This window comes from Rissa tridactyla, chromosome 1 (assembly GCF_028500815.1).
Source record: "Rissa tridactyla isolate bRisTri1 chromosome 1, bRisTri1.patW.cur.20221130, whole genome shotgun sequence".
NCBI classification, from domain to species: Eukaryota; Metazoa; Chordata; class Aves; order Charadriiformes; family Laridae; genus Rissa; species Rissa tridactyla.
Genome location: NC_071466.1, coordinates 49,144,252 through 49,158,314, shown reverse-complemented (window position 1 = coordinate 49,158,314; position 14,063 = coordinate 49,144,252). Strand labels below are relative to the sequence as shown.

Sequence of the window (14,063 nt, the reverse complement as noted above, 5' to 3'; positions counted from 1 at the left end):
AAATTGTTGCTGGATTTCTTGTTTAATTACTGTTTTTCTTCCTGAATGTATTAAAGTAATAAATCTTAATTCAATTTAATCATTCTGTTGGACTCATTCAGTGTGCAATGTGCTGATGTGACTTCTAGTAAATTAAAACAGCATATGAAATCAACAGCAATTAAATGCATTTTATTGCAGATTTAGGATGAGTAGTGAGTCAACTTATTTTCTGAGGAAGAACAGACTATCTGGAAAACTTAAATTCAACTGACTCTGTTACCTGCACTAAGGCAGGTCTCTGGGGCGGGAAGTCAGGTGAAATATGTGTTAAATGTGCTGATGTATTAAGGTGACAGAGCCAGCCAAGATCCAACCCGGCTGCTGCTGATCCGGATCAAGCAGTCTCTAATGACTCACTCTGAAACCTGTGCACTCATTTGGAAGGCTCTATTCCCTACTTCGAGCATTTTCTGTTGTGGGAAAACCTAGCTAGGTGTACCAGGCTGCGTGCTGCTTCCCAGGGAGTGCTCTGGGACTGGCAGAACTGACACTGACCTTTGCCGATCGTGTGCAAAGTCAATTGGGTGCTTCCCTCCTGTACATTTACATTTTTCAGATCTAAATGAATGTGTGTGTGTTCTCCCTAAATCATCTTCTGTATTCCATGTCTTATTGCAGGTAGAAGTCAAAGCTATTCCTGTTTCTCAGAAAAAAACATCTTTGCAACAAGAACAGGTTAAAAAGGTACAACGGATACCGGGGAGTCCTGCAACAGCTGCTTCCCCTATCAGTGATATGACCTTTGGAGGGCTTCCTTCGCCAAAGCTTGACTCCTCCTATGAGCCAATGATAGTAAAAGAAGCTCGATATATTGCTATTACAATGATGAAGGTAAATTGCTGTCATTTTAGCTATGTAACTATTCAATTCAGCATTCAAAGTGTGTAAAGGTATGCAAAGGAGAAGGAAAAAAGTATATTTCAGTTTGGTCACAATCTAAAAATACGTTGATTACAAATTACTTTCATTATATTTAACTTCAGCAGAAAACTCGGTGCATCAAAAGGGCCAATTGCTGGATTGGTATTTAAAAATAAAAGTTATCTTTGATTTTGATTAGGCAGATTAACAAAGTAGTCTGAGTCACTCAGGAGAAATGAAAACAGCCATCGAAATGGTGGAGAGGAAGTGAAACCAGCGTATCCATATAGAGTTGGAGTGTTGTGGTGAATCTATATTAAAAACTCTAACTAGTGACCATAGGGGAAAAAATAGGAGCTCAACATAGTAAAAAGAACATATAAATGAGTTGCGTATCAATGCATCAATATTAAACAACATCTGTTGAAATTGGCCAGTCAGATGCATCAGCTCAGAGACTTTGCCAGCAACAGCTTTTAAAGAGGTGAAAACCGAACAGTTAGTATTGATTTGAGTATATTTTAGAACCCGCAATATATTTACATATGCATAACATATTGACCCAGTTAGGAGAAGTGACATGATGTGTATAACTAGCGGTTAGACAACGTAATATGACATGATTAATCAGGACATAGAGCAGGATAATACTTAGTATAACCGATATGGACTTATGGGGGGAGAATCAGCAAGCTAGCATCTTTTAGAGTATACAGGGTTGTTTTCTAGAGAGGATAGTGCTGCAGTAGCTGTGTGTAAATAGTGCAATGGGCTACTAAATAATGTCTTAATTGATCAACGTAGGAGCTATGAAATATATATGATGTACAACAAATAGTTTAAAAACTTGTTAAATCACATGTCTGAAAAAAAAATTAGAACTAGGGCGTGTATATCAAGGAGACAAGTGTGATTTGCTTGTTTCGCTGTTGTTTTTTTTCACTTGGGGTACTGCAAAGATCACTTCTTGGCTTGATGCTGCTTGGTATTTTTACCAGTGACTTGAGGGGGAGCAGGAAATACATTATTTATTCAAAGTAGGAAGCCAGATGGGACTTTTGATTTGACAGGCGCCTGCTGCTTCTTTTCCAGTAATTGGTGTTAGACCTGCTCACACAGGTGTTTCAGTGACACACCTCACAACACATTAGATACTCAGGAGTAACTGACTGTGAAGCAAGTCAAGGCGTCCAGAAATTAAGCTCTAGATTTGATGGACCCTTTGAGTGAGGAATGCTTGATGTTAGCTAGTTAACTTGTAATAAATTTGAACTTGAATCAGGCCAAGATAAAGCAAAAATGCAAGCATTCATTTAAAGTCATCTTAGCAGATAATAGCAGTACAAATGTTTGTAAAGATAAAAGTGAAAAAGTAAAAGAAACAAACCAAGACAAAATATAAAAAGTCTCTCTGCTTTTTGAAACATTCTTGACTTTTACATTTAACAACTTCTTGGGGAATCTCCCAGAGGTTCCTAACAGATTAAGTGTTTTCCATCCGAAACTTTAACTCCTCCTTTTGTTTGTTTGTTTTATTCTGAAGAGAGCTGGTATTTTGCTGCTTAAATTAAGGACTGTCTGACATTGTGGGAAATGCAGATGTGTCACCTGCTGTTCTTGACTAGCTTACTAACAGCTGTACTGATTCAAGAAAGTGTAAAAATTCTCTTGTACTTCCCTCCCTGCGTTACTTACCACACTTATTTCAGTGTAAAACGCAGATGTCCCCCACCTCTTCATTTTATACCAGCCTGCATATTGTATCAGTACTTGACAGAAACATCCATGATTAGAAACTGTAGCTTCTCACCTCATGACAATAAATTGACAGATTCGGAGGACCAAACCCACATCTTGAATAGAGACCCAATATTGCTGATCTGCATGTATGTTCAAATGTTCTTATCCCACCTCTTTTCCCCCTGGTTGTTGGTTTTGGTTTTGTTTTTTGTTTTTTTTTTTCTGGTTTAATATGGGAATCTGGTAACTCGGCAACCGTTGCAGCCCACAGAGCCCACAGATACTCTTGCTGATGTAACCAGGAAATTCCAGTTACATATTAGGAGGAAAAAAATTACAATGAGAGTTGTCAAACAGCCGGAACAGGCTGCCCAGAGAAGCTGTGGAATCTCTGACAGTGGGGATACTCAAAACTTGACTGGATGCACCCCTGAACAAACTCACCTAATTTGAAAGTCGGATGTAATTTTTGAGGGTGGCTCTACTTTGAGCAGGGGGGTGAACTCCATTTACCGCCGGAAGTCCCTTCCAACAGAAATTGTTGTATACTTTTACGGTATGCAGAATTATGAGAGCAATATGGTGATATCATGCCAGGACAGACTTAAATTGACTTAAATAATCATGGTCCTGTGTCCCTTAGATACTATGTAGATATTCGTGCCTACAAGGAAGTTGAAATCTAGATTTTTAAAATTATTCAAAGGGGTTTTATGCAAGTGAGATTGGAAGAGATTCATATACTTGACTGTGAACAAAGCTTTTGTTAACAATAAGTATCCTTATTATCTAAATTAGTGCAATTTAAAGGGAAAGCGAAGATACTTGTTTCATGTATGTATATACGTGTGTCTGTTTCTCTTTCTGTTTTTTGGAATTGGTTTCTGGTTCCATGCCCAGTGCTTCTGGTGAGTGTAAAATTAGATTAGTATGTTCTTTGAGAAAATACTCTCTCTTTTATTCGTGAATTAAGTATAATCGATAACTGTTGATTATATGTTTGTTGAATTTCACCTGCTTATAGGCATATGAAAGTTATTCTTTTGAAGAATTACGCTTTGCTTCACCAACACCAAAGAGGTAAATGTCAAAGAATTACTTTTTAATAGGGACTAAAACTAATGTGTCCTGTCACTTCTGCTTACACCGAGTCACAACCCTTTACTGCCAAATAATCTTGTCTAAAGATGGAAACATTACAAAAATTGTGATACTTTGTTTTCTTAAGTTTAAAGATTCTGTTTAAAATCTTTCGTTCTTAGTTGTTTTAATGTTGATTCCTTATGTGCATTACCTACTTTTTGAATGTGTTCTTTCATCATTTGCTATAAATAAATGTGGTATAGAGGTTTATAACTTCTGAGTAATACATTGGATGGGTGGAAAATGGTACTTAGATGATCTGATAAAAAAGAAAAAAAGAAATTTCCAAACTATTACAAACAATTTTCAAGATGACAGTGATTGTTTAATGATTTTATTTGTTTTATTTATGCCTAGACCCAGTGAAAACATGTTGATCAGAGTCAATAACGATGGTACATACTGTGCAAACTGGACTCCTGGAGCTGTTGGTCTCTATACCATCCATGTTACTATAGATGGCATTGAAATAGGTACTTAATTTTCACTATACTTAAGCAGAGATTTGTATTAGATGGAGTTTGTATATCAGTAAATGTTTTGGTGCTCATAAGATTTAGTATTGAAGTTCATAGCAAAATCTGGCACCCAAGTTTTGGTTCAGAAGCTTCCTATCTAATTCCCTCTTATTTCTCAAAAGAAAAAAAGACCACAGCTATTCTCTCCTTGAAATAAGAATAGATTGGGCAAATCATGCATTTATAATGTGGTTGGACTACAAGATGAAGAGAGTTTCTTATTCTCTGCTCTCAATGTTGCAAGAAAAATGTCTTGTTTCAGTGACAGAGATGTATAATTTAAGGAAAAAAAAAAAAAACAACCACCGAAGAACCCATAAAAAGGGAAAATTGTTCCTGACCATTCAGGAGTAAATAATATCATTTCTTCTGTGGAAAACTGAGAAAGTGTACTGTTAATTGAAACTCTACCCTAAGTTTCAGTTATTTGTACAAATTTTAAATGCTTTGAGTTTCTTCCTTGCTATTTTTAGTTGTATTTTAGCTGTCTTGCTGGTCCTAGGGACTACAGTATAAGATACTGTAGTATACCATGGAAAGATTGCCCCGTCAAAAAATGTCTGTATCCTGAATTGTCACTTTTCTGGTAGTGTAACTTGGATTGAGAAGCTGTTATCTATTCCTTACGATTTGTGGTTAGCATCTGCAGCAGTACAGCAAGCATAAGCTATTGCTTCCCCAAGAGCTTTTACTTGCACCCCTCAAACACTTAACTCTGTGTTCACCATTCCTTGAAACGTACTTCTATATATGCCGTTAGGATACAAAATTACCTAATAGCGCTGTGTACTCAAGGTATGACAGATATCTATTAACAACGTGAAATTATATATCTGTAGTTACACATGTGTGAAGATACAAATGTTGAGAAAGTAATACTTTGCACTATGAAGCAACCACAAGTGTTGTTTAAGGCAGACAGATAAGTGAGTGGTTATTTTGCCTACCCTGAGTTTTAGCACAGATAAACTGTAGTTATTGTTTGACTGATATATCCCCTTACGTTTATGTTTTTTTAAACCTTAGTCTTTGTTTGTTTATAGATGCTGGACTAGAAGTGAAAGTAAAAGATCCTCCAAAGGGAATGATACCTCCTGGAACACAACTTATTAAACCAAAAGCAGAGCCTCAGCCAAACAAGGTTTGGAGAATTGAAAAAAAAAAAAAAAAAAAAGCCCAGATAGTTATATTTGGGTGGGATTTCATTGTTGTTCAATACATACTTTATCATGTTATAGTGGTGCAGGACTTAATGATATTTGCAAATGACTTTAATGTGCTGAATGGAATGAAATTAATATACTGGATAATGTGAAAGATATTAATTCCATTTTCTGTTTGCCTATCCATTAATAAAACTGTTAGAAGTTCTACAGAAACTCCCTTAGTCTTGGCTTGTCACACAAACATTGTGCAGCCATTATGAAAGCCACAGACTGTGTTCTGCACTATTATTAGTTCTTTTTCTTTGAAATTGTACTCTGAAATTAATTGTACGAAGGGCTTTACAAAGATTTTGTTTGTTTTGTGATAAATATTTCTTCAGTCAATATAAAATCCAAAATTAATTTCTTTAGTGATATTTTCCTTTCTTAGAATATCATTATTTTATTTTTAAAAGTCATCCTTTCTGTAGCTTTTGACTTCGTCATTTCACTTTATCATTCTATCCTGAAGGACTAAAGTAGACACAAATAACAGAAGTAAGCTAAAAGGTGGTGTGGCAGTGCTATAAGGAAAATGCGCACACAAGGGTACCATATTCCAGTTCCTTTTAGATACGAAGGGAAGGGGTATTAAATGAGGCACTGAATCTTTTTTTCATGGAATAAACCTGTATTTAAAGATGTGGAATTCTGAAATACCACAAGGTTATCCTTCTCTGTCTTACTACAACTGCAAAGTTGTCTAAGAAATGCATGGTTGCAAAAAGGATCAGGTGTATGCTAACTTCTTACCTATACAGCGTGTCCTGGTTTATTTGGTTTCCAACTTTCTGGATAATCTAGAGGCAGGAACTTTGTTGTACCATTCCCCAGTCTGTAAATGCATCCAGTGTCTGCTTCTGCCACTAACAGGATTCTTCACCCTGCACCCACACCTCAAAATAAAAATAATAAATTTACCTTTAGTTACCACACAATTTTTTTTATCCCTTATTGCATTTTATTTTATTTTTTTTCCAAAAAATACTTCCAGGCTTTATCCCTTCTCTTGGAAGGAAGACTTCTTGGTTACTTCATTATCTTAATTAAAATTCCAGTCTTAATTCCAGTTCCTACTGGGTGAGATGCATCTCGCAGAACTTAATATCTCCATCCAAGATGATAATCACATGTGTTGTTTACTGTCACCAAAGTGAGAGACACATCTGGTCTAAGATGAGATAAATTGCTGGATGGAAGTGTTGTCTGTCTTTTCAGTTATTACAGTGGGAATTGAGGTGACTGGTTCATACATAGTAGCTACATTTTGTTAAGTAACAGTCTTCATGACAGTTAAAAATACTTGGCAAAATTTAAGCCTATGGTGTTCCGAGGCAGTACTTAGTGTTTAATCACCTCCCTGTGTTGTTCTACTTTCATGTTTTGCTTCTTGTTCCAAGTGTAGTCTCTTTGAAAGAGGAACCATCTTTCCGTCCTGTATATAGTGTCTGTAGAGCCTGCTGCAAAAATACACTAGGCCTCTTGCACATAGCAAACCAGGTTAGAATAATTCTTTGTGTATGAACAGCAGAATTATAAATAATACAGAAAGGTAATTAAATTACTGCACTGTGCTCCATGCTTTTGAAGCCAAGATCATGGCTTAGACATGTTATCAGTCAGAGACAGTCCAATATTACCAAATTGTATTTTGTTGACAAAAAGTACTTAATTGAGCTCTAGAAGCTTCTTCCTCTTCTTTGTCAGTCTGAAATTTCAGATAGTTATAACCAAAGGACACTAACAGTGCTTGCTCAGTGGTGATCTGTTCTCAACTAGAAACACCAAATTTTTGTATTCAAACCTTACTTGAATTGCAAGTTGAAAATGGATACTATAATTATGATTTTGTATTGATTTCTTCATTCTGTTATCTGAAGACAGATAAAATCTGGTTTTCCTGTCCATCCAGGTTGTTAAAGGAGGTTATCATAGTGATCTGTAGTCAGCCTGGACTATATGAGCCATCACTGCTGCCTCCTCATTGTTTGTAAAGCTTAGATTAACTAATTTGCAGGAAATTCTATTCCACATCCTATTGAGGGAAACATTTATCTTTCAAGCTAAGTAATGTAATTCAGAGTAGTTGAACCAACCAAAAGAAATTCAGCTGAGTTGGAAGGTGCAAAACTGGTGCCAGAATGATTGGTCACTAACATGTTTTGACTGTTTCTCCTGTCCTCACGTAACTGAACCAAGTAGCTAGCACCAATTGCAAAAACAACCCGACCACATCCAAAAATCTCTGTGCAGGGAGTGGTTTTTTGCATCCCTTCACAGAAGGTTATAACCCCCTTGTTAAGGTTGCTTTGTCCTGTATGACACACCTTTCTGTGCTGCCGGGTGTCCCTCTTTTCAGATTCACCAAATAAGAAGGCACAGCGACAAAGCTCTTGAAAACTGCCGTGTGCTGTAAGGGAGAAGGACAGGTTAATTGCTATGCCTTTCTGCATTAGCCACTTCTTTTAGTCGGAGTCCAGTTTGTGTGAGCTCCGTGGAGGAACTGACTCTGAGGGTGTTACAGGACAGTTACTGAACGATTGTGCCATAGAGAAATAGTCCAAGCAAAGAGGTGCTGTAACAGAAAGAAGACTCAGACAATTAAGTTTTTCATGACAGTCAGAAATGAGCCCTAGAGAACCTTTCATCCGTTTCCTCTTGTATTGTCTGTCAGCGGATCTGACCCCTAAACAATTTGTAGCTACAGCTTGACGTTTTCTGTTAGCTAGTTAGCTGCTGCAAAGGGGAAAAATGCTCTTTCCAGCCCTTCGCGTATCCAGATCTTGAGTGTGAGTTCTTCCTCTAAATTCACGTTTTTAATCAAAGTTCTAGCCAGCCCATCATGATTTTCTGAAGTAACGTTTTGGGGTAATAATGCAGGGACCCATAATTTGCAAGGCTTTGTTTATAGGCTTGTCTTATGTTGAGAGTGCCGTCAGCAGTGATTCAGCCTCATATTTTCACATGGACCTTGGAAGTCTTAGTTTTGCCTGTTGAGAGAAATCTAAATCCTTGGAGTAACAGCATTGTTAGTAAGCAAAACCTTGCACATTTTGGAGTCATTTACATTTGAAATCCGTTACATGCTTCTGTTTTGGTTTTAAATTAGCCTTAAAATGAATGTAATTTCTTAAAATGAATCGTTTCTTTAGGAAAAAAAATAATGAATTCATGCGCTTAGCTGTTACTTTTCATTACCTACCTTTTCCTGAGTTTATTCTTTCCATATCATTCTGTGTTGAAGTTAAGTTAAAGCTTAAGTCCATACTTCAGTTGATACTTCTTTTCAGTTTTATGTGTGAAGTTTGAAAATAACCTTCCAAGAAGAAGGTTTTATACCGCATGCATAGAATATATGCGCTTCTTAAACCAGAGACCAAAAGGATGGCTTATGTTTGTTCTCTATGGGACAGTTGCCCGATAATGTGTTTAAATGGTGAAAACATGATAGTGAATAGTAACTGGGAGATTTTGGGGGCTGTAGTAAATCAAACTAGTAACAAGGAGCACCTGATCTAACCTTCCTATGAAAAAGGGAGAAACTGTTGAAATAGCTATTTGAAAAAAAAAAAAAAAAAGCAGTAGAAAGATACGTTCTTTTTCTATTTTTAAATGGCTATTTAAACTCTTTAGCTAGGGAAAATATCCAACTTTGGCCAAAAAACTGACAAAACAAGATGTTATGGTAGTACAAATGAGAACCGGTAATCCCAGGTTGATCAGTTACTGCAAATACTAAATTTGAAAAGGTAAACCTCTTGAAACTTGCAAGAATAAGTAAAATGGGGGGGAGCAGTTCAAAGAATCAGAAGCTTGTACTGAATATTGTGTGGTGTAGCAGAGATCTTTCCAAGACTGAATCAATGCACTTTTAAGGTTTTCTGGAACTTTATGATTTTATTTGTTATAGTAAAAAAGTGAAGTTACACACAGCAGCCATGGGAAACTAGCAACAAACTGTAACTCTAAAACTGCCATCTTGTCACTAGCATTTCAGAATCTGTTAAACCTATTTCTTTTTTACTCTTTGAGAGCTCTGTTCCAATTTTTTCTTCCTTACTGTCTTCCTTTGCTTCTCTTAGGTTCGCAAATTTGTGGCCAAGGACAGTGCAGGGCTTCGTATCCGTAGCCACCCTTCCCTTCAGAGTGAGCAAATAGGCATAGTGAAAGTCAATGGATCCATCACTTTCATTGACGAGGTAATTAATAAGACATTTCTGTTGAAAATTGGGCTAAGATGTAAAGTTAATTCATGCAAATAATGTTTTTTTTTGATGTTTAGATGTTGACATATACAACTTAAGAATGTAAGAGTATAAATTGCAAAAATCTAAATATTTACTAATTTAGTTTTTCAAGCTGTCATTTCCTTTTAATTTACTTACTTGAAAACCTGTATAACAAACTTTTGAGACTCTAATATGAGGAAACAAAATTCCTAGAGCTCATCTTATAATAATATCTCTAAGGATTTAGCTGTTCATGACTTACTATTTCAACTCTACACAAAAATTCAGATGTAGGTGTCATTTTCATCTTTCCACTTACACTTATGAAAGATCACTAGTGTTTTAGACTACTATGCATGTATTTTTCTTACAATATAACTTCATATACAAGGAATATTTTTGCAATTTACTAAGTTATATCAGCAGTGGAAATATGGGAAATATGGGGAACTTAAGAAGCTTATGAAGGCTTGGCTTTCTTTCCTCTTTCCGATCAAAACAACTCTTACTATTGCATGATCTGATTTAAATTTATCTTTGCACCTTGCTTCTAAAAAGATACGCCTCCCATTGCTTTGAAATCCTGATTTTGCCAGTATTTCTCTTCACCTCTTCTTACGTTCTATCAGCATAGTGTGAAGATCATTATTACTTCCTTGCTACTGTTGTCTGTTTGTCTGAAGTCTGTTAATCCTTACTAGCTACGGAACAGTTACAGGAGGGCATGGCTCGTTTTTGTTGCTTGTTTCCCATAGATCCACAATGATGATGGTGTTTGGCTGAGGCTGAATGATGAGACAATAAAGAAGTATGTTCCTAACATGAATGGTTACACTGAAGCCTGGTGTCTCTCTTTTAACCAACATCTTGGCAAGAGCCTTCTGGTACCTGTTGACGTAAGTAAAAGGTGCCTTTGAAAAATATCCAAAAGTACACTCTATCCTCATTACAAGACTTTCTTTAATTAAGGCTGCAAATAAGTCCTGAGGTAAACGATATTTTAATTATCAAATACTACCTTGTATGTGTTTGCATTTTTGAGGGCTATTGTGTAATGAGGGTGGAGTGTAGAAAGGTATGAGGTTTTTTTATGTTGAATCATCTTCTCCCAGAAGAGAAGCAAAAGTGCAAGGACCGTTATGACAGTGTGCAAAAATATAATCATATTAGAATGTGGTCTGCACCAGGTATTTCTGATTCAAGGTGTCTTGTCCGTAAAGTAGCTGATGCTGTGATTTCAGAAGAGGCTTGCAGCCTGCAGTGAATCAGTGTCATTGAGGCTTGTTAAAAAAAAACTTGAAAAGTTCTTTAGGCTCTGTTGGTTTTTGTATATTTTCTTTATGAGTTTTACACCTGAACCCTGGAGTTACCAATTTATTAGCTAATCAAAGAATCCCAGAGCATCAAGACTGATTTAAAAAAAACCCTGAACATATAGTAAGAGTAAGCATAATTCATCTGGATAACTTAAATGGTGATCACCATCACCGCAGTTCAAAGGTTACACCTTTTCTGTAAACAAGATACAGTTTAAAAAAAGTTTTAAAACACAGGAAGAAAAAAGTACATTATCTAAACCAATGTTTCTCAAAAATTTTATGAAAGTGCAGGCCTTACTGGCTCATCTGGTTTTGCGCATTCCTCAAAGCAGACGGTACCTTGGTTTCTTCAGGGCAGAATGTGAGAACCAGATCTGATTGCTAATACAGCTATTTAGATTTGATTTGTTCTCTTATATGAGTGAGCTGCTGCTACAGTTGAAGACAGTTAACAAATATTTGGCCAAATTAAACACCTGCAACCAGTAGTGTCACACTGTTCATGTTTTCCAGTCATAGAACTGAGATATTCCCGGTTCCAGTGAAACTGGTCTGTTTGCTAGTAGCCAAATCTGGCAATTCATAAGTCCCCTGTGGCTGCAGCCCGCGTTCTGGCAAACACTGTTATATGATGCAACTAGATCTTCTTCCTGTTCACCTTCTTGTCTATAAATTATTCATCGATATAACTCTTATTTGGAGGTTTCTTTCAATGAAATACGTATTTTTGGAAGTACTTTAATATTGCATTTGGCAAGCAAATTATTGCTGTACTCAATCATCCGTTACTCAAATGCTATGGTGGCATATTTATCCAGTTTGTTGTAGAATATATGAAAAAAATTGCAAAAATATAAGCTTTGCTTAAAATCTGGCTTGTATTTTTGGCCTTAGAAATTGATACTCATTAGAAAATAGCTATAGTGTATTTTCACACAACAAGATTTGTATGCAGCAGTATCGTAAGCCTGGATGGATATTATATTTTGTTAGATTTTATTTCATTTTTTCTATTCTTAATGCTTTTTTACTTGCTGAGGGGAAAAGGTTTGAGCACAGTAGTCAAGTGCCTACTGGTTGGCACATTTCAAATGGCTCTAGTACACACTTCTAGAGAAGAATGTACCTTGTGCTCCCTGACAAAAGCTTGAAAGGAAATGGCTGTCATAAATAAATAAACCAAGTATTCAATCTTGATAATATAATTTTGATAATTCAAATTTCATTTGAATAGGTCAGGTACAATTAAATTCGAAAAATGGCATTTAATTATCATACATTTCACTCAAAATGCTTCTGTAAAGTTCTGATAAAATGTTATAGATCTTTTTTTCTTAAACAGTGCTGTGAATTAGTTTTGATACCGTTTGAACTATTAGGAGCTGGTAGATATTACTAATTTTCTTTTAACTAACCACTTATTATTACATCCTTAATGGCACAAGGTAAAAGTCGCATGCTTTCTTAGCTTCTCATCAGTAAGCAGCCAGTGGGCAACAAAGCAAAAGTCTTAGAAAAGCAGCTCTTATAACAATGGAGCTATGTATAATAAGAGATGCATTTTGAGCTAGTTTCAGATGGAAAGTTTCTTTGCATGTCTCTTATTTTCCAATTTTTGAAAGGGCTTAACATGTCCTGAAGTTATTTAATTTCACTGTGACCGTATTTAAGCATTAAGACTTATTGGTTTGATTCATAATGATAAGAGGAAAAAGGAAAAAATGTTCTCTGACATTTCTTAAAGGCCACAAAACAAAAGACAAGGTTCAGTGGCTTGCTTTTGAATGCCTTAAGTCTTTAATGCATGCTATTATGGCGTTACGCAGCACACAACTTCATGAAATTTAATAAACTCTTTTGTAAGCTCCTGACTTTTGTAACTTAGCTTAAAACTCTTTTTCCTGCTAAATCCTTGCTAAAGTGATACTGCTTTCTTGGTGGAAAGTTTTAAAATAAAAGTCTCTTTTAAGGTGATTACTGATTGGAGAATATTCAAAAATATATGTCTGTCTTTCTCTAAACTGTCCAAGAAAATGATGTGCCTGCTCGTTGCAGGGGAGGTTGAACTAGATGACTTTTATAGGTCCTTTACGACCTAAATAATTCTATGGTTCTATGAAAAGAACTGTATTTTTATTAAGTTTTCAAATTCGATCATGCAGTCTTCTAGGGGTGAAGGATTTGTGTGGCAAAAGATGTTCAATTAAGCAATAAATGCTAAAGGTTCTGTAGATAAAATTGTGAAATAATCCATATCTGCGCATCCTTTTCTGTTTATTTGGGTAACCGAATGACATGATGAGCAGCATGTAGTGAAAAAAGGTGTTAATATACAAGATTGTTGGAATCCAACGCTGTTCTACCAGTATTGGTTTCAGAAGAAGGAAATAGACTGGAAGACATTTCTTTCGTGACTGAAAATACAAACGGAAAATCAAGTGACTGAATTAGTTATTGTAGTCCCTGTTCAAATGAATGTCACATCACTCTTATTATGCTCAGTTTTTATTCAACTTACGAGTGTGCAGATTTGGCAACTCTGATTACATTACTTTGTCACATTTAAGCATACAGGCTTTTTCTAATCATCCCTTAAGTAAATAAAATCTCTCAGTACATTTTGTAAAATATATTGAAGGTATCTTTTTTTAAAGAAAGCTTGAATTCTTCTGTTTCATCACTGTATTAATAGAACAGCGAACACACAAAAAAAAGTAAAATTTTTCAGCTTCTTGTCCTCCTGCTATATGTATTGTATTTACATTTTACGTTTCTTTGTAGACCTTAACCATGTATTTTATGATAATGCAAATATTGAGTATCTTAGATCTTCTAAGTACAGTATTTCTGTATATTTTGATCAAAGCTATTATATTTAAAGAAAAATGATCACAGGAAAGCATAGATCCATTGTAGCTGCCGAACTATTTATTTGAGCTGTGGTCATTTACCTTCTTAAGAAAAGCTGTACAGTCAAATCCTTTCATGAGGGGCTGCCATGTAGTC

At 35.8% G+C, this 14,063-nt stretch overlaps 1 protein-coding gene across 17 annotated transcripts in view; it reads left to right on the top strand.

Annotated features, from left to right (window-relative positions):
* The window catches only part of MYCBP2 (MYC binding protein 2), a 200,961-nt gene that overhangs the window by 123,708 nt on the left and 63,190 nt on the right, over positions 1 to 14,063 (top strand). For 13 of the 17 annotated variants that reach the window (XM_054209207.1, XM_054209561.1, XM_054210085.1 and 10 more), the window contains 6 exons: positions 661 to 873; positions 3,668 to 3,723; positions 4,144 to 4,259; positions 5,348 to 5,445; positions 9,592 to 9,708; positions 10,494 to 10,634. In XM_054209207.1, coding sequence (XP_054065182.1) covers positions 661 to 873; positions 3,668 to 3,723; positions 4,144 to 4,259; positions 5,348 to 5,445; positions 9,592 to 9,708; positions 10,494 to 10,634 — 741 coding nt within the window. The remainder of the gene's footprint in view (positions 1 to 660; positions 874 to 3,667; positions 3,724 to 4,143; positions 4,260 to 5,347; positions 5,446 to 9,591; positions 9,709 to 10,493; positions 10,635 to 14,063) is intronic. The other 4 variants (XM_054209908.1, XM_054209823.1, XM_054209472.1 and 1 more) reach the window with 2 other exon arrangements.